At 38.4% G+C, this 21,614-nt stretch overlaps 1 protein-coding gene and 2 pseudogenes across 1 annotated transcript in view; 2 read left to right on the top strand and 1 right to left on the bottom strand.

Annotated features, from left to right (window-relative positions):
- The window catches only part of CUL5 (cullin 5), a 95,639-nt gene that overhangs the window by 29,257 nt on the left and 44,768 nt on the right, over positions 1-21,614 (top strand). The window contains 3 exon segments of the mRNA XM_038536286.1: positions 8,152-8,251; positions 18,328-18,504; positions 20,278-20,419. Of these exon segments, the coding sequence (XP_038392214.1) occupies positions 8,152-8,251; positions 18,328-18,504; positions 20,278-20,419 (419 nt within the window).
- LOC100686584 lies at positions 760-1,956 on the top strand (annotated as a pseudogene).
- LOC100686658 lies at positions 5,366-5,807 on the bottom strand (annotated as a pseudogene).

The raw sequence follows: 21,614 nt of genomic DNA, 5'->3' as shown, positions 1-21,614 counted from the left end.
CTGAAGGAGTTTCACAATTCCAAAGATTAACAAAATACCCTAGTTTTCTTGCAGTGAGGAAAAAGTTAACTCTCAAACAAAGAAGACTGTCCCCTACACTTTTCATTGGCCAAATTGGATGTAGGAGTTTGGTGAAACATTTCTTTAAATATTTGAAGGGAAATTATTCCAAACCTAGTATTCTCTAGCCAAGTTGGTAATCAAGTTGAATGAAGACAAGCATGTTTTCAGACAGGTGTAAGGATTTAGAGGACTTAAGGATCCAGCAGAGATGAAATAGGTGCCATTTCTTCTGGTATCAACGTTGGTCATTAAGAAATTGAGCTTTATTAAAATAGAAGAAGCGCTCCTAAACTAGGAATCCCCACCTTAACGTGAACATAAATGGAAAATGACAGACGTCATCCAGCCACAACTATAAGAAAGTGGAAACCTAAACATTTCAGCTGATAAAAATTGTTCCAACTCTGAAGCAGAACAACGCAAACACAGTGCTCCAAACTGAGTTTGTTATCCTCATATGACCATTTAGGGTAATTTAAAAAATCTTGAATCAAATTTCAAAGGTAAGTAAAGAAATCAACACTGGTAAGGAGGAAATAAAATGAAAACTGAATTTAGAAAACAAAAAGTCTAAATCATATTAGAAATAGATAATTTCAGTAGAAGAAAAAACAGATAAATGTTTCTTTAAAAATTAGAAAAATAGGGTGTCACCTGCCAGCCGCCGGCTTCTGCGCCTGCTCTTCGGCTCCCTGCCCGCTCCAACCAACCATGCTCTCTGCCCTCGCCCACCCTGCTGGCGCCGCTCTCCGCCGCAGCTTCAGCACCTCGGCCCAGAACAATGCTAAAGTAGCTGTGCTTGGGGCTTCCAGAGGAATTGGGCAGCCCCTTAGTGAGCCGCCTGACCCTCTACGATATTGCTCATACACCTGGAGTGGCCGCAGATCTGAGCCACATCGAGACCAGAGCAACTGTGAAAGGCTACCTTGGACCTGAGCAGCTGCCAGATTGCGTCAAAGGCTGCGATGTGGTGGTTATTCCAGCCGGAGTCCCAAGAAAACCAGGCATGACACGGGATGACCTGTTCAACACCAATGCCTCAATTGTGGCCACCCTGACTGCTGCCTGCGCCCAGCATTGCCCCGAGGCCATGATCTGCGTCATTTCAAATCCGGTCAACTCCACCATCCCAATTGCAACGGAGATTTTCAAGAAACACGGAGCTTACGACCCCAATAAAATCTTCTGGGTGACGACCCTGGACATTGTCAGGGCCAACACTTTCATTGCAGAACTAAAGGGTTTGGATCCCGCGCGAGTCAATGTTCCTGTCATCGGCGGTCATGCCGGGAAGACCATCATCCCCCTGATCTCTCAGTGCACTCCCAAGGTGGACCTTCCCCAGGACCAGCTGACAGCCGTCGCTGGGCGGATTTAGGAGGCCGGCACGGAGGTGGTGAAGGCCAAAGCTGGAGCAGGCTCTGCCACCCTGTCCATGGCATACGCTGGAGCTCGGTTTGTCTTCTCCCTTGTGGATGCAATGAATGGGAAGGAAGGAGTTGTCGAATGTTCCTTTGTTAAATCCCAGGAAGCAGACTGTGCCTATTTCTCCACACCATTACTGCTGGGGAAAAAGGGCACCGAGAAGAATCTAGGCATTGGCAAGATCTCCCCTTTTGAAGAGAATATGATAGCAGAAGCCATCCCCGAGCTGAAGGCCTCCCATCAAAAAGGAAGAGGAGTTTGTGAAGAACATGAAATGAAAGGGCAGCCAGCTAGCAGTCTGTTTCCCTAACTTATGAAGGCATCATGTCCCTGCAAAGCCATCTCCTGCCCTCATGTTTCCGTTGCGTTAACCACCAGTGTCATGTTAACGTCACCGCCCCTTCCAATTGCAAGTCCGTCAATGTGTGCATCAATAAAAGCAGGCTTCCATTTTCTTTAAAAAAAAAATTATTAGAAAAATAAAAAGTTGTTCTTTGATCTGATAAAGGTCATCTGTAAGTGTTCTAGCAGTAGAAAGCATTCAGTAGTAATAACATTGGAAACCTTCTATTTAAAATTGGGACTGAGTGGGCACCTGGGTGGCTCAGATGGTTAAGCGTCTGCCCTCGGCTTAGGTCGTGATCTCCAGGTCCTGGGATCGAGTCCCACATTGGGCTCCCAGCTGAATGGGGAGTCTGCTTCTCCCTCTTGCCTCTGCTTCCCCTGCCACTCATGTGCGCGCTCTCTCTCTCTCTCAAATGAATAAATAAAAGTGTTTTAAAAAAATAAAAATAAGGGCAGCCCCGGTGGCGCAGTGGTTTAGCGCCGCCTGCAGCCCAGAGCGTGATCCTGGAGACCCTGGATCGAGTCCCACGTCAGGCTCTCTGCATGGTGCCTGCTTCTCCCTCTGCCTGTGTCTCTGCCTCTCTCTCTCTGCGTCTCTATGAATAAATAAAATCTTTAAAAAAATAAAAATAAAATTGGGACTAAGACAAAGAGTCTCTTGGCATACTTCATTTCTTTTTCCTCTAGATTTTGAAATTTGTTGCCATGGCATTATAAGTAGTATATTTATATTGTACATGTGAATATATTTCATATCTCATCCCTAATCCTACATATTTTTCTTTAATCTGGTCTTTAAGGAGTTGATGCATTTTATTGCTCTTTTCATATAACCAAATTCAAAAAATTGCTTTGATGAGATCATCATATCAACATTTGTTTGATCCACCTCAGCAAAGCTTAGATGCTAAGGAGCTTATAGCATTTAATTCGTATGTTAGAATAAAGAGGTTGGAAGTCAGTGATCTGAGTGTTCATTTCAAGAAATGAGGGAAAAGTTTAGCACATTAAAACTAAGAAAAGTATAAGAAAGGAAAGACAAAAGCCAGATTAATGAAATATAAAATAATGGTGCAACAGAGAAAAGGAAAAGGCAAAAATTAGTTCTTTGGAAGGAATAATATTTATTCAATTTACTTTCATTATCAGATCCATAATTCATTTTTTTTGAAGTGGGCTTGAACTCACAACCCTGAGATGAAGACCTGAGCCAAGATCAAGAGTCAGACACTTAACTGATTTAGCCACCCAGATGCCACAATAACTTGCTTCTTTATTAATGTCTTTTTTCTGGTTACTTTGAATTATATTAGGTTTTTTTCCCCCCTGATTTCTCTTAAGATGAATTCTTAGATCTTTTTGTTTCAGATGAAAGCATTTAAGGCTATACATTTTTTTAATACTGCTTTTATTGCTACCATAGGTTTTACAGTACAAAATGCTTTTCTTTTGCTCTCTCGATTGTTAGTAAATTTTCTTTAATCCATGCATTATCTAGCAACTTAATTTCTTCTTTTTTTTTAAGATTTTATTTATTTATTCATGAGAATACACACAGAGAGAGAGAGAGAGAGCGAGAGAGAGAGGCAGAGGGAGAAGCAGGCTCCACACAGGGAGCCTGACGTGGGACTCGATCCCGGGTCTCCAGGATCACGCCCCGGGCTGAAGGTGGCGCCAAAATGCTGAGCCACCGGGCTGCCCGCAACTTAATTTCTAACAATGATGTCTTTTTTGGTCACTTCTTGTTTATAGATTATGATCAGAGAAATAGCCCATAAAAATACCTTTAAAAAATTTTATGGGACGCCTGGGTGGCTCAGTGGTTTAGCGCCTGCCTAGGCCCAGGGGGTGATCCCTTCGTCCAGGAATCGAGTCTCATATTGGGTTCCCTGCTTGGAGCCTGCTTCTCCCTCTGCCTGTATCTCTGCCTCTCTCTCTCTCTCTCTCTCAGGAACAAATAAATAAAATCTTAAAAAAATTTTTATATGGGTACATATGCTCTTAGGTAAAAATTATTATTTTTTTTTTAAGATTTCATTTTTATTTTATTTTATTTTATTTATGATAGTCACAGAGAGAGAGAGAGAGAGAGGCAGAGACACAGGCAGAGGGAGAAGCAGGCTCCATGCACCGGGAGCCTGACGTGGGATTCAATCCCGGGTCTCCAGGATCGCGCCCTGGGCCAAAGGCAGGCACCAAACCGCTGTGCCACCCAGGGATCCCAAGATTTCATTTTTAAGTTAACTCTGTACCCTATGTGGGGCACTTGAACTCATGACCCTGAGATTAAGAGTCAAATGTTTCACCAACTGAGCCAACCAAGAGCCCCGAAAAAATCTTTTTGATAGTTGTAAATAAGAATCTCTAATAATATTTATTGATTGTATTTAAAAAATTTTTCTTTGTCCTTAATTTTTTTCTAGATTTTCAAATGTTAAGAGATCTTGTGATAGACACTTCTGACTAGCCAAGCCACACCCCATTCCTGGTTTTATGTTCCTTGTGTACTTTCCACGTGGCTGCGTATTCTAATACTCACTTCTTCAGCTTCCCTTGCTGTCTGGGTCACCATGTGATAAAATTCCAGCAAATAGGTTTACAGGAGGCCTTCTGAGAAAGGTTTTGCTTTTCAGATCAATTAAACTAATGTGCCTGGCTCAGTCCTCCTTTTCCACCTTTAATCCTCACAGGGATAAGAGTCTAATGTGCTAACACAGCCAAGTGGAAAGAGAAAGATCCTCTTAGTCTCTGCACGGGCACCAGCAGCTGCCTAACCCTAGACTCCAAGTTATTTAAGAAAAGTAACATAATAATCTGAGCCACACTGTTAATCAAATTTAATATTTAGCTAAGTGCATCCTCACTAAGGCAAGTAAGGATGTTTTAAGTATTCTATTGTATTTGTATCAAGTTCTTATATTCCTGATTATTTTGTATAATGTAATGCTAAATAATGCTTTTTATCATTACATAATATTTTTCTCTAGTTCTTTCAACCTTAAATTCCTCTTTAGATCATACTAATATTGCCACCCTGGTTTTTTTTAGTTTGTGTTTGCCTGTTATCTCTTATGACATGGTTTTATTTTTTTTCTTAAAAAAATTTTTTTTGGTAAATTGTACATTATATAAAATATACCACATTAAGCAGTTCATTATTTTACATTTCATTGGCACTGGGTACATTCACAGTGTTGTGCAAACATGAATATGATCCATTTTTTAGAACATCTTCATCATCTTACACAGAAGCTCTGAGTTGTTGGTCTCCATGGATTTTCCTGTTCTAGGTTCCTTATGTAAGTGCAATAATCCACTGTGGTCCTTTTCAAAGGCATACTGTCTTCTAATGGGGTAATTTATTACATTCATGTTTAGTATTACTACTGATATTCTTGTTTTATTGCTTCTCTAACTTTATCACTTAGTACATATTCTTGTTCATTTTTTTGTTTTCCTTATTTTTCTTAATCTGGAAGTTCACTTCCATTAATGGTTACATTCCTGTTTTTTTTTTTTCTTTTTTTGGGGGGGGTTTCCAAGTTTTATTCAAGAACTCATACAAAATATTTGAGATAAATGAGTTTTAATCCTCATCTTCCTCCTCTTCCTCGTCCTGGTTAATCTAGAAGTAACGCAACTCGTAACTCTCTTTGCTGTTAGCAACTATGCACAACCAGTCACGGAGGTTATTCTTCTTCAGATATTTTTTGGTGAGATATTTCAAATACCTTTTGGAAAAAGGCACCTCAGAAGTTACAGTAATTTTGCTCTTGCTTCTTTCGATGGTTACAACCCCTCCACCGAGATTCCCAGCTTTTCCATTCACTTTGATTCTCTCTTGAAGAAACTGCTCAAAATTGGCAGCATCCATGATTCCATCTTCTACCGGGTGGGTGCAATCAAGGGTAAACTTCAGAACTTGCTTCTTTTTTTTTACCCCCCTTCGCCACAAGCTTTTTCACGGGCGCCATGGCGGCAGCTACATTCCTGTTTCTTACTCTCCATCAGAGGCATAGAATGTTACTATTAGTCAAAAGTAAAATAGTTGTTTTCTATACTAGAGTCACACTTTCCATTTTATCTTCTTTGTACCCAAGGAAGTTGAAACCTTTGGAATGCTTTTTACTTCTTGCTCGTTCTTTTTTTTTTTTTTTTTTAAGATTATTTATTTATTCGTGAGAAACAGAGAGAGAGAGAGAGAGAGGCAGAGACACAGGCAGAGGGAGAAGCAGGCTCCATGCAGGGGGCCCGACACGGGACTTGATCCTGTGTCTCCGGGATCACGCCCTGGGCCGAAGGCAGACGCCAAACCACTGAGCCACCCAGGCTGCCCTTTCTTGCTCCTTCTCCCACCACTTCTCTCTGTCGCCTTGAAACCTTTGAAAAACCTTTACTTTATCCCTCTCCCACTTCCTGCCTGATTTTTCTAATACAGTTAAGTAGTTAAAAACAATTTCACTTACATGTCCTTTTTAAAAAGCACTTTGAAAAAAGAAAAGAAAGAAAAAAGCACTTTGGTTATATATTCCAAGAGAATGTATTCTTAACCATCCAGATTTAATTTCGTATATTACTCCTTCCCTTTATATTCAAATACTATTTGATATAACAGATAAAGTGCATGAACTAGGACTACATGCATCTATTGTGGGTAAATACCAGGAGCAATGTTGAGGGAAAACTCATTCGAAAAAACAGTTGTTTGATACAATTTCTCCCCCCCACCCCCTTTATTTTTAAGAGCCGGAGAAAGGGAGAGAGGGAGAGGGAGAATCTTTTTTTTTTTTTAAGATTCTATTTATTTATTTGAGAGAAAGAGACAGAGATAGTGACAGAGCATGAATGGGGAGGAAGGGGTTCAATCCCAGAACTCCAGGATCATGACCTGAGCTGAAGGCAGACACTTCACTGACTGAACCACCCAGGTGCCCTGGGAGAGAATCTTAAGCAGGCTCCAGCCCCAGCTCAAGAGTCAGAGGCTTACTAACTAAGCCACCCAGGCATCCCTGCTTGTTTGCTACAATTTCTATGAAGTTCATAGTCTGTTGTAAAACGAAAAATAATACTAAATTTGGTCTTGGTTACTTCTGGGAAGAGTGGAAGAGAGTAGGATTAGGGAGAAGAACATAGAGGTTTTACCATAGGGTATTTATTAACTTATTAATGTAGGGTATTACCATAATCTATTCATGGGTTCACCGTATGCTGCTAGTACACTAGAAGTATAATCTTGGGAACATTCTTTAACCTTTATTTGCCTTAGTCTCCCCATCTGTAAAATGGTGATAAAAATAGTACTGCCTTCAGAGTTGCTGTGATGGTTAAATGAATTAAAACAGCTTAGAATAGTAAGTAGCACATAGTAAGCAATCAGATGGTCCTTATTATATTGTTATTTAGCAAATACTTGTGTGTTTGCCGCATGCTAGGCAGTGAGCTCTAGATACCACTCTTAAGCTGAAAGCTAAATTTAACAGGTGACAAAAGCAAGTTCAAATTAATAATATGCAGATAGAACTTTGAGTTATAATGATGTCCTTGAGAATCTGGATATAGAACAAGCTGTTTGGCCATTGCTAGAATGTTACAATTCTGGAGACCTCTTATTTTGATTTCTTTGACATTTTTTTATAGCAGTGGCTCCATTAGATACTAAATGAGTCACTGGGGAACATTTTTTGAATAAAAGAATCCTCGATAATAAAACTCTATCCTTTTAAGTTCACCTACTCTGTAATGTGGTAATTAAGAAATTAACTTTTTGAACATGTTATATTACTATTAAATATATTTCTATAATGTCAGCTTTATAAATTCAGAGTTTTTGTATACCAGTTTAGGAGAGCTTTTGTTTTTGTTTTCTTTTTAAATAAAGGAGATAAAGTGGTAATTTGTGTGTAAATAAATATATAGGGGAAGCTAAGAGATTTGCTATATTTAAATGACTAATTTTTTAAGAGAATAATTTACATATATTGTGATAAAGAATTAAAATAATTTATATTTAACATAAAAAAATTGGTGATAGTCAACTTGGGGTATGAGATTTAAAGATGGGAGCATGCTTTTATAATTAAAGATAATACAGTTAGTAGCAGAGATTTAAGGAGGAAAACAATAACAAAGTAAAATAAAAATCAGAAAAAATGTGTGTGTTAGGTAACTTAGAATTCTGTGGTTCTTAGAATGGATTCATCTACCCTGGGCTGTGTGCGGCATGGTCTGTGGGAACTGTATTCATACAGAACGTGATGTGAGTTCTGTCTTTGTCCTTGTACTGGTGTTCATGTTTGTTTCCCTGCTTTACCTTCACAGGGATGTGCATGCAGTCTGTCTCTGGGATGATAAAGGTCCAGCAAAAATTCATCAGGCTTTAAAAGAAGATATTCTTGAGTTTATCAAGCAAGCACAGGCAGTAAGTTCTGTATCTTTATATTAAGTTTAAGACTTAGAGAATATCCTATTTTCTGATTTTGAATGTAGGACTTCCAAGGATAATTTTAAAATATCACATTGACTTTTGACATTTGTTGATTAGATTTTTTTATTTATTTAGGTAATCTTTCCACCCAACATGGGGCTCTAGCTCACAAACCCAAGATCAAGAGCTGCATGCTCTACTAGCATGCTCTACTAGCCAGGTGCCCCATGTTGACTACATTTTTTAATAAGGTGATTGTTATTGGTTGTTTTTTCCTCCTCAGTGATGTTTCTATCAAGGTAGTATATCATCATCTGAAATTAAAAGATTCTGTCAAGAATTCAGTTTTTTATAGATTCTTTAGAAGTCCCACCACTGTTTTTTTGGTTTGGTTTGGTTTGGTTTTTTGCTGCATGTCAGTACACATGAATTGGTTTTTTTTTTTCTCATAACTAATTCTTCTCAAGCTAAGAGTAATTTTCTTCAATCCCAGTACTACTTCAGCTATATAATCCTTGCACTGCCCTTTACATTGCTGCTGTTGAGCTGAAATTCACTCTTGGATTGATAATATGTATAAGTTTTTAATATCATTGAAATGAAGACAGAGCTCATTTAGGCATTAGGTCAAGAGCTAATTTTGTTTGTCTTTATTAACACCTTTGTTTTCTGGGGAAAATTAATGTAGAAGTAAAATATTCTATTGAATCAACTCTTAACACTTTGAAGATAGGCCTAAGGACGTGAAATTATTTTCCTTTCTATAAAATGAAGTTTGAAAACAAGAGAGAATTTTTTATTCTTTAGGTGAATTTTTATGTCAGTGTCTCAAACAACATTAGCCAAAGTTGCCTGTTAGAAATTTTGTTAAATACTAATAGCAGATTAACAGTGGAAATTAAAAATGGTCTTTTTCTACATATGACTTAAAAGAAGGTACTGAATAAAGTATATGATTATTATATATTTAACTCTAATAGCCACTGCCACGATGTTAAAAGAATCATGTCACATGGCGTATTACTTACAAAAAGAAATGCTTTGATACCACCATTAATTCTGTCATCTTGATAAATGATTTTTTTTAAATTTATTTATTAGAGAGGAAGGGAGGGAGAAAGGAGGGACAGTGGGAGATAGAGAATGAGAGAATCTCAAGCAGACTTTGCACTGAGTGCAGCCCAACACGGGGCTCGGTCTTGAGACCCTGAGATCATGATATGAGCCGAAACTGAGTCGGGTGTTGAATCAAGCCACCCAGGTGCCCCTGATAAATGATTTTGTAAAAAGTATAGTTTTGGGGCACCTGAGTGACTCAATCAGGTAAGCATCTGCCTACGGCTGAGGTCACGATCTAAAGGTACTGGGGTCAAACCCCCCCCCCCCCCCCACATTGGGCTCCGTGCTCAGCAGGGTGTCTGCTTTTCCCTCTGCCCTTCCCCCTCTCATACTCTCTCTTGTGCACAGTTGCTCGATCTCTCAAATAAATAAAAGAATTAAAAAAAAAAATCTAGAGTAGCCTGGTGGCTCAGCAGTTTAACGCCAACTTCAGCCCAGGGTGTGATCCTGGAGACCCGGGATTGAGTCCCATGTCGGGTTCCCAGCATGGAGCCTGCTTCTCCCTCTGCCTGTGTTTCTGCCTCTCTCTCCTCTCTCTCTCTCTGTGTCTCTCTCTCTCTCTCCCCCTCTCATGAATAAATAAATAAAATCTAAAAAAAAAAAAAAATCCAAATATAGTATTATAGGAAATTATCTTTAAATGAATATAAATGATATTTTCAGGCTTTGCTTAGAAAAATAAATATTTCAGTATCACTATCTATCTATTTATTTATTTATTTATTTATTTATTTATTTATTTATTTATTTATTTATAATTTATTTATGATAGTCACAGAGAGAGAGAGAGGCAGAGACACAGGCAGAGGGAGAAGCAGGCTCCATGCACCGGGAACCCGACGTGGGATTCGATCCCGGGTCTCCAGGATCGCGCCCTGAGCCAAAGGCAGGCGCTAAACCGCTGCGCCACCCAGGGATCCCAGTATCACAATTTTTTAAAAAAATTTTTATTTATTCTTGAGACAGAGAAAGAGGTAGAGATATAGGCAGAAGGGGAAGCAGACTCCCCGCAGGGAGTCTGAAGTAGGACTTGATCCCACAATCACAACCTGAGCCAAAGGTAGATGCTTAACCACTGAGCTACCCCAGTGCTCTCAGTATCACAATTTAATCAAAAGTATACGTTTCTTGGGGAACCCTGGGTGGCGCAGCGGTTTGGCGCCTGCCTTTGGCCCAGGGCGCGATCCTGGAGACCCGGGATCGAGTCCCACGTCGGGCTCCCGGTGCATGGAGCCTGCTTCTCCCTCTGCCTGTGTCTCTCTCTGTCTCTCTCTCTCTCTCTGTGACTATCATAAATAAATAAAATTTAAAAAAAAAAAAAAAAAAAAAAAAGTATACGTTTCTAGAACTCACTTAGAAATATTATATTGGAAAGCATATTAGCTTGTTTATGATTTATGGTGATAATACCATTATGTTTCTTTCAAATGAATAGAGCTTTATTCTTTAGTTTCTGGAAATGAGCTCCTAAAGAATCGTCTTAGATACTGTTAACAAATGTTAAAAAATACACTTCACAAAACTATGTGTTTCACTGTAATGTGACCCAGTGAAGTCTGGTATGTAAACCTTTGCAAGACTCTGAGGGTCAGGGCAGCCCTGGTGGCGCAGTGGTTTGGCGCTGCCTGCGGCCCGGGGTGTGATCCTGGAGACCAGGGATTGAGTCCCACATCGGGCTCCCTGCATGGAGCCTGCTTCTCTCTCTGCCTGTGTCTCTGCCTCTCTCTGTGTCTCTCATGAATAAATAAATAAAATCTTAAAAAAAAAAAAAAAGACTCTGAGGGTCAGGTTCAATGTCACTAATTCAGAGCTTGTAAATTGTAGAGAAAGGGGGCACCTGGGTGGCTCAGTCCGTTGAGCATCTACCTTCAACTCAGGTCATGATCCTGGGGTCCTGTAATTGAGCCTGTGTTGGGCTCCCTCCCTGCTCAGTGGGGAGTCTGCTTCTCCCTCTCCTTACTTTTGTCCCTCTCCTCCCCAATAAATATAATCTTAAAAAATTAAATTGTAGGGATAGTAATGCCAAACATGGTTATTTGATTTCTAAACTTTTCTTTTTTTTAAGATTTTATTTATTTGAGAGAGAGACAGAGAGTACACAGGTGGAGGAGTGGCAGGCAGAGGCAGAGGGAGAAGCAAACTACTAGCTAAGCAGGGAGCCCAACTTGGGTCTTGATCCCAGGATCCTGGGATCATGACACAAGGTGAAGGCAGACACTTAACCTGCTGAGCCACCCAGGGGCACCTGATTTCTAAACATTTAAGAAAATTTAGCTTTGTGAGTTATTTTACTAGTCAGTTATTAGATTAATTGAGCTTATTTTGTTAGGGAGGACCAAATCTCTTAAACAGGAGAGATGGTTTCCATCTACATTAAAATGTTCATAGCATTATTTAACATGACAGAATGGAAAGTAAAAAAATAAATGTACAATGTTTGACAGGTTATTAGGGTATTTAATTTGTGTGTGTGTGTGTGTGTGTGTTTTAATTGATTTAATTAATTGTTTAATTCTTTTTGCTCATAATTCTGTATAGCAATTTGAGCTAGGCTCACCTGATTTCTCCTAAGTTTATTAATGTGTTAGCAGGTAGCTTGTGGCTTTGCAGGGACTGGATGATCCAACAGAAATTTTCTCACATACTTGGTATTTGGTGCTGGCTTCCACCCTGGCCTTTCTCCCTTAGGTAGTTTCCCATTCTAGGGGAAACCAACCTTTGAGGTGATAGTGGAATCCTCAGGACCTCCTCAGGTCTTGGTTCGGAAGTCTCAGGGTGTCATATCTGCATTCTTTTGGTCAAGACAAGTCACAGAATCACATCAAACAAGTGGTGGAGAAATAGACCCTGCCATCCTTTAAGAAATGGAGATATAGGGGATCCCTGGGTGGCTCAGCGGTTTGGTGCCTGCCTTTGGCCCAGGGCGCGATCCTGGAGTCCCGGGATCGAGTCCCATGTTGGGCTCCCGGCATGGAGCCTGCTTCTCCTCCTCCTGTGTCTCTGCCTCTCTCTCTCTCTCTCTCTCTCTCTGTCTATCATAAATAAAAATAAATAAATAAATCTTTTTTAAAAAAAGAAATGGAGATATAATTTACATACCAGAAAATTCACCCTCTTAAAGTATACACTTCAGTGGAGTTTAGTATATTCATGAAGTTGTGCAACCTTCATCCACTAATTCTGTAACATTTTCATCGCCCTAAAAAGAAACTGTACCCATTAGCAGTTAATCCCCCATTACCCACTCCCCACAAACCTTGGCAACCACCAATCGTCTTTGTTTCCATGCATTGGTTTGTTGTGTGCATTTCCTATAAATGGAATCATGCAGTATGTGGCCTTTTATGACTGGCTTCTTTCATTTATGATAATGTTTTCAAGGCTCAGCTACACTGTAGTGTTTATCCATATTACATTTCTCTTTATGGCTGAATAATATTCTATTATATGGCTATACAACATTCTTCTTTTAATCTGTTCATCATTGGTAGATGTTTGGGTTGTTACTACTCTGTTTTGAATAATGCTGCTATAAACATTTGTAAGTAGGTTTTTTTTTTAATTGAAGTATCATTGGCATATAATATTAGTTTTAGGTGAACATCATAATGATTTGATGTTTGTATATATTGTGAAATGATCACAATAGATCATTTGATGCATGATCATGTGATCAATACATGATCACAATGTATGTATTGTCAAATGATCACTTACTGTTAACAGTAAGTCTAGTTAACATCCATCACTACATATAGCTATGGAATTTTTTCTTGTGATGAGAACTTATAAGGTCTCATATCAACTTTCTAATACTGAGTACAGTATTGTTAACTGTTGTTCCCATATGCAGTATTACTTCCTTAGCCTTATTTTGTAACGGGAAACATGTACCTATAGCTCTTTCACCCATTTGTGTCCCACATGTTATTCCCTGCCTCTTATAACTGCCAGTCTGTTCTCTGTATCAGTGAGCTTATGTTTGTTTTTTTTTAATTCCATATGTAACTGAAATTATACTTGTCTTTCTTTTTTTCTTTTTTAAGATTTTATTTATTTATTCATGAGAGACACAGAGAGAGGCAGAGACATAAGCAGAGGGAAGAGAAGCAGGCTCCATGCAGGAGCCTGATGTGGGACTCAATCCTGGAACTCTGGGATCACATCCTGAGCTGAAGGCACACACTCAATCGCTGAGCCACCCAGGCGTCCCTCATACTTGTCTTTTGCTGTATTATTTCCCTTAGCATAATGTCCTCAAGGTCTACCTATGTTACTGCAAATGGCAGGACTTTATTTTTTTTCTAATGGCTAAGTAATAGTTCATTGTGTATATATAACCACATTTTCTTTATCTTACTCACCTATCAGTGGACACTTAGGTTGTTTCCTGTCTTGGCTATTATAAATAATGCTGCAGTTTACGTGGGACTGCATATATCTTTTGGAGTTACTGTTTCATTTTCTTTGGATAAATACCTGGGTATGGAATTGCTGGATCATATGGTAGTTCTATTTTTAATTTTTCCAGGAACCTCCGCACTGTTTTCCACAGCAACTGCACCATTTTACTTCCTACCAGCAGTGCACAGGGCTTCCCTTTCCACAATATCTTGGCCAAGACTTGTTATTTCTGGCCTTCTTGGTCCTAGCCATTCTGACAGGTGGGAGATGATAGCTCAGGTGGCTTTGGTTTGCATTTCCCTGATGATGAGTGATGTTGAGCATCTTTTCCCATGTCTGTTGGCCATCTGTGTGTCTTCTTTGGAAAACCATCTGCGCAGATCTTCTGCCTAGTTTTCATTTGGATTGTTTATTTTTTGCTGTTGAGTTGTAGGAGTTCTTTGTTTATTTTGGGTATTAGCTCCTCATAGATACATGATGTGCAGTGCTTTTTCTCCCGTTACTAGGTTGTCTCTTCATCGTGTTTGTGGTTTCCTTTGCTGGGCCGCAGTTCTTTGGTTTGATGTAGTCTACTTGTTTATTTTTGCTTTTGGTATCATATTCAAAAGAATCCTCGCTAAGACCTATGTTAAGGAGCTTACCTAAGCCCGTGTTTTCTTCTGGGAGTTTTGTGGTTTCAGGTGTTATGTTCAAGTCTTTACCCCATTTTGAGTTAATTTTTGAGTATCGTGCTGGGTAGTGGTGCGGTTTCATTCTTTTGCATGTGGCTGTTCAGTTTTCCCAGTGCCGTTTATTTTTTTAATTTTAATTTTTTAAAGATTTTATTTATTCATGAGACACAGAGAGAGAGAGAGAGAGAGAGAGAGAGGCAGAGACACAGGTAGAGGGAGAAGCAGGCTCCCTGCAGGGAGCCCGACATGGGACTCCATCCCGGGTCTCCAGGATCACGCCCTCAGCCGAAGGGGCGCTAAACCGCTGAGCCACCTGGACTGCTCCCCAGCGCTGTTTATTGAAGAGACTGTCCTCCCCCATTGTGTATTCTTGGCTCCTTTGTTCTGAACTAATTGATTGATCATATATGTGTGGTTTTATTTCTGGGTTCTCTGTTCTGCTCTGTTGATCTCTGTGTCGGCTTTTGTGCCAGTTACCACACTGTTTTGATTACACTAGAGCTTTGTGATACAGTTTGAAATCAGGAAGGTGATGCCTCCAGCTTTGTTCTTCTTGCTTAGGGTTGCTCTGACTGTTGCTGGGTCTTTTGTGGTCCTCTACACGTTGTGGGATTGTTTGTTCTTTATCTGTGGAAAATGCCATTGGACTTTTGATGGAGATTGCATTGAGTGTGTATGTTTTTGTTAGTATGGACATTTTAATGCTATTACCCTTCTGTTCCATGACCAGCGGACATCTTTCTGTTTATTCGTGTGTTCTGTTTGTTTCATCCGTGTGTTAGGGTTTTCAGTATACAGTTCTTTCACCTCCTTGGTTAAATTTATTCCTAGGCTTTTTTTTTTTTTTTTTTTTTTTTTTTTTGAGGGAGCGAGCGAGTGAGCAAACATGAGTGGGGCAGAGAGGGAGAAGGAGAGAGAGGGAGAAGCAGACTCCACACTGAGCAGGGAGCCCGACATGGGGCTTGATCCCAGGACACCAAGATCATGACTGAAGCCGAGGGCAATATTTGAGCCACCCAGATGCCTCTATTTAATCTTTTTGATGCAATTTTAAATGGGATTGGTTTTTTAAATTTCTCTTTCTGACAATTTAAGTGTATAGAAATGCAACAGATTTTTGTATAGTGATTTTTGTATCATCCATCTTTACTAAATTCGTTTGTTCTAACAATGTTTTGGTGGAGTCTTTATGGATTTCTCTACGTTATGTTATCTGCAAATAGTGACCAAGTGGTGAGAATTAGCATTTTGTCCTGTTTCTGGTCTTCTATGAAAAGCTTTTAGCTTTTCACCATTGAGTATGATTTTAGTTGTGTGTTTGTCATATATTGCCTTTATTATGTTGAGGTACATTCCCTTTATACCCACTTTTTAAGAGTTTTTAGCATAAATATATACTTTGTCAAATACTTTTTCTGCACTATTTGAGATGATCATATGATTTTTATACTCCATTTGTTTTTGTTTTTCTTTTTTTTTTTTTAAAGATTTTATTTATCTATTCATGAGAATACACAGAGAGGAGAGCGAGAGAGAGAGAGAGGCAGAGACACAGGCAGAGGGAGAAGCTCTCCATTCTGGGAGCCCGACATGGGACTCTATCTAGGGTCTCCAGGATCACACCCTGGGCTGCAGGCGGCGCTAAACCGCTGAGCCACCGGGGCTGCCCCTATACTCCATTTGTTAATGTGGTATTTCACATAGATTCACTTTTGAATGTTGAAACAACCAACCTTGTGTTCCTGTAATAAATCCCACTTGATCATGGTATATGATCTTTTAATGTATTGTTGAATTCAGTTTTCTAATATTTTGTGGAGTAGTTTTGCATCTATGTTTTTTAGGGATGTTGGCCTATAATTTTCTTCTTTTGTGCTATCCTTGTCAGGTTTTGATACCAGGATATTACCGGCTTCATTAAATGCATTTGGACTTGTTCACTCCTCTTCTATGTTTTTGAAGAGTTTGAAAAGGATTGGTATTACTTCTCTTCAAATGTTGGATAGAATTCACCATTATTGCCTTTTGGTCCTAGACTAGTTTGTTGAGAGGTTTCTCATTACTGATTTAATCCCCTTGGTAGTAATTGGTTTTTCTTATTTTCTGTTTCTTCATAAATTACTCTTAGTAGACAGTATGTTTCGTGGAATTTATCTATTTCTTCTATGTTGTCAATATTTTGACATAAAATTGTTGATAGGTATCTCTTGTGGGTCTTTTTCTTTTTTAATTAGTCTCCTCACTCAAAGTGGGGCTTGAACTCAGAGCCCTGAGTTCAAGTGTTGCAAGCTCTACTAACTGCCCTAGCCCTTTGTATTTCTGTGTTATCAGTTGTAATATCTCCTATTTCATTTCTGAAACTGTTTGAGTGCTTTCTTTTTTTTTTTTTTTTTTTTTTTTGGTGCCTGTGCACAGGTTTTTTATGAAGATTTTTAGGATATAGATATTTATAGCAGCATTTTTCATGATAGCCAATAGGTGGAAACAACCCAGATGTCCATCAATGGAGAAAATAGATAAACAAAATGTAGTGTATCTATAAAATGTTACAGTATTCTGCTATAAAGGGAATAAAGTATTGATACATCCTAGGATTTGGCGGACCCTTGAAACTGTTGAATGAAGTCAATGTCTGCATCTGAGGGGCGCTTGGGTGGCTCGTTTGGTTAAGCTTCCAACTCTTGATCTCAATTCAAGTCATGAATTCAGGCCTTATGTTGGGGGCACTGGGTGGCTCAGTCAATTGGGTTTCCAACTCTTGATTTCAGCTAGGGTTGTGATCTTGGGGTGTGGATCAAACCCTGGATGGGGCTCTGTGCTAAGCATATAGTCGCTTGATATATATTCTCTCTCTCCCTCTGCCCCTCCCCTTGCTCATGCACGTATGCTCCCTTCCCCCTCTTTCTCTTTGAAAAATAAATCGATGAGTAAAATCTTTAAAAAAAAAATAAAATAAGTGACTACATATTACATGTTTCCATTCATATAAAAGTCTGGAACAAGCAAATAGTGAAAGTAAATTAGTGATTGCTTAGGGCCAGAGAAGGGATGAATGGGAATGGTATTTAGGGGAGGATAAAGAGATGATAGCTTAAGGATTTAGGGTTTTAGGGTTTTTTTAATTAAGATATAGATATAAACCATTTTATTAGTTTCATATGTACATTATGATTTTATGTGTGTTTGCAAAATGATTTCCATGGTAAATCTTTATGAACATGTTTTTATTTTTCTTGGATATATATGTTTTAATTTCTCTTCGATATAATATAGTTTATACAATAAAATATTTCATATTTATAGCATGAATATTTTTTTTCATAAATTTATTTTTTATTGGTGTTCAGTTTGCCAACATACAGAATAACACCGAGCGCTCATCCCGTCAAGTGCCCACCTCAGTACCTGACACGCAATCACCCCCACCCCCCGCCCACCTCCCCTTCCACCACCCCTAGTTCGTTTCCCAGAGTTAGGAGTCTCTCATGTTCTGTCTCCCTCCCTGATATTTCCCACTCATTTTTCTCCTTTCCCCTTTATTCCCTTTCACTATTTTTTTATATTCCCCGAATGAATGAGACCATATAAAGTTTGTCCTTCCCCGATTGACTTATTTCACTCAGCATAATACCCTCCAGTTCCATCCACATCGAAGCAAATGGTGGGTATTTGTCGTTTCTAATGGCTGAGTAATATTCTATTGTATACATAAACCACATCTTCTTTATCCATTCATCTTTCGATGGACACCGAGGCTCCTTCCACAGTTCGGCTATTGTGGACATTGCTTTTATAGCATGAATATGTTCTATTATTCTTTCAATAAGAATACCTGTGTTTATTTTAAATTCATATGATTCTTTTTTTTTTTTTCAGCGAGTACTGAGCCATCAAGATGATACAGCTTTGCTAAAAGCATACATTGTTGAATGGCGAAAATTCTTTACACAGTGTGATATTTTACCGAAGCCATTTTGTCAATTGGAGATTACTTTAATGGGTAAACAGGGCAGCAATAAAAAATCAACTGTGGAAGACAGCATTGTTCGAAAAGTAAGTTAACTTTTACATTGTTCCTCCTTAATATACTTTAGAAAGAGGGTGATTCTACAACTTTCGAAAGTAAATCAGACTTTAAGTGGGTTCTTCTACTTGATGTATAAATTCCTTTTCGATTCTTGGTGGGTTTTACTGAATTCTACTAACTTTCTTCCATCAGTATTGAGCTGCACTTCCTTTCATTATGTCCTGTGGTGTTAAGTTGTGGATCCATGTCCTCAGGTGTTAGCACCTTGTTTTGTCCTTTTCCTAGTTTTATCTTCAGTATTCTATTTACTTCTCTTCCTTTGTACTTTTATCTTCCTATGAATTGCTTCTTTCTTCTTTCAAAAATCTCTCATTAGGTTACCATCTTATATATATCTTTGTATTTAATTGTGGCTAAATTGTTGTTACTTTCATGATCTTTTTACTTGATTCTGGTTATCATAAACTCACTGTGTACTGTGTTTATTTTCATATTTTTTGCATAGTTTCTAGTTAAAAGCTCTGTGTCCAGTAACCCTTCGTGATTTAATGGAAAGAACTCAGCTCTGAAAGTAGAATCTCAGGTTTTCTTTTCAACTCTTCAATCAGTAATGACCTAAACTCTGTCATTTCTCATATGTATTCTTGCTTTTGAGAATCAAATGGAATCATTGATTTGAAAAGTAAAAAAGTGAAAAGTGCTTCTTGGGCTTTAAACAACTTGTTACTTGCTATGATGGCTATAGAATAAAGTCAGCCGTTCAAATAGTGCCATAGGGGTTCCTGCCCCTTGTAATCTTTGTGCTGATGTGGATAGGGATGCTGTGAATTTAGATTCCAGTGGTAGAAATAACTGCAGTGTGAGAAACTATATTCCTCTCTCCAAAAAAGAAAAACTACTTCTATATACTTTTTAAATTTGCAGTCCCATAATCTTGACCTCTCTTGTTTTTGTTATTATTTTAATTTATACCATTCCCTACTGATTATAGGAATCAGCATCACTTAATGATTAAGAGCATAGATTCTGGAAACATACCTGTTGGATTCACATCCTGGTGCTACCATTTATGAGCTGGATAAGTGTGGGAAAGTTAGCTTTCCTTTCAATGCCCCAGATTCTCATTTCTAAAAAGGGAGATAACAGTACCTATATATCGGTTTTGAGGATTAAAGTTGTGTGTGAAAAGTACTCAGAGCAGTGCTAAGTATGCTGTGAATGTTACATATCTGTTATTATCATTGATGCTGGTGCTGTTGTCATTAATATGTTTTCTGTATCTGACACAGTTACTTGGAATGATAATATATATGGATATGGATGGATATATATATATATATATATATAATGTTGCCATCACTTAAATGGAACATCTGTCAGATGGATTTATGTTTTTTTTAAGGTCCAGTATCCAATAGGTTTTCATTTGCTGCTTTTTGCACTTATTATGTGTTTATACAAACATGTATATGAAGCATTCCAAAGCGCAGTATTTCTGCAACTTAACCTTGTAACTGTAGAGGAGGTAACCTTTTCCATGTATTGCTATATTTAATTTTTACAATAACCACTTGAAATTTGTGTTACTGTTTTACTATTTTATAGATGGGAAATCCAGTAAATAAGTAGCAGAGCTATAATGCAAATCCAATTATGTTGATTTTGAAACGTGTTCTTTAACATTTATCATGTGTTTTTTTATTTCCTTTTTTAGTGTTTATAGTTAAAATTTTTTGTGAGTCTGTATGGTACGTGGTATATTAATAATCAAAATGATTGCATATTTCTTTTTTTCCTAGCTCATGCTTGATACATGGAATGAGTCAATCTTTTCAAATATAAAAAACAGACTCCAGGATAGTGCAATGAAGCTGGTACATGCTGAAAGATTAGGAGAAGCATTTGATTCTCAACTGGTCATTGGAGTAAGAGAATCCTATGGTATGTTCTGAACTTTTATGATCATAATTTTTTTATGGAAATTCTGAGACCATTATGGAACAGCACAATCAGAGTCATGTGTGCTATCATATATCTACTTTTAGCACCACATGCTTTTAAGAGCCTACAGAAGGTGTTAATCTCTTCAGGGAAATATAGAAAAACCCATATTCGTGTGGATAATATTGGTTTTCTCCATCTTACTCATTTCTTGGCTGGTGAAATCTAATCCTTTTAGTGACTTAAATTACAGAAATATAGATTTGAATTGATAGCCCAGAAAAGGTGGTAGGTAATTGTTTTTATACTTATATTTTCAGGAAGTACGTTTATTCTATGTATGCGTTCCTCTCTAAACTTTTCAGTTTCTGAATGATATTCTCATGATATTCTCATTTGTTCTTTAAATCAGCTAAACTATTCTGATATTCAAACTGAATATCAGAATATGAGAATATTCATCCTGCTCCCACTATACTTCTAGCTCCTCCTCATCCTGTTTCCTCACAGAGGTCTTTCCGAATTCCCAGAGTAGGTTAGGTCCCTCTCACAGTGCTTCATAGACCCCATGCCCCAGTCATCATACTTTAGTTAACTGTATTGTTGACACTCCATTTTCACTGAACATAAAACGTAGGCACAAAGTATTCCTCTGTAAGAGTTTTTTGTATTAATGAACCTTCAGCTATCTTTGATTGGCTTTCTCTGTTGTCCCCATATTTCTTTAGGTATCAAAGTCTTTATTTTATTTTTTTAAAGATTTTATTTATTTATTCATAGACACAGAGAAAGAGAGGCAGAGACACAGACAGAGGGAGAAGCACGCTCCATGTAGGGAGCCTGAAGTGGGACTTGATCCTGGGTCTCCAGGATCACACCCCAGGCTGCAGGCGGTGCCAAACCACTGTGCCACCGGGGCAGCCCAGTATCAAAGTCTTTAGGCTTTCATTAGCCATGTCGTTGAAATTTATTCCTTCTTATTCAACTACCACCAGCTTTTACTATGTAAACTCTGCTTTTGGACTTGTGAAATAGTGTTCTTTCAGTGATCTTACTGCTATCATTTAATCCATATGCTATTCACAAGGTTAATTTTTAAGTATTATTTTGTTAGTATTTTTCGTACCCATTTAGTGATCCTCCATTTAGTGACTCAGGTCACTTAGCCCCAGAGCCTCGGCTCTCCACAGCCACT

Source organism: Canis lupus, chromosome 5 (genome assembly GCF_011100685.1).
Source record: "Canis lupus familiaris isolate Mischka breed German Shepherd chromosome 5, alternate assembly UU_Cfam_GSD_1.0, whole genome shotgun sequence".
NCBI lineage: Eukaryota > Metazoa > Chordata > Mammalia > Carnivora > Canidae > Canis > Canis lupus.
Note: the sequence above shows the minus strand (reverse complement) of the source record. Positions and strands in the feature narration are given on the sequence as shown.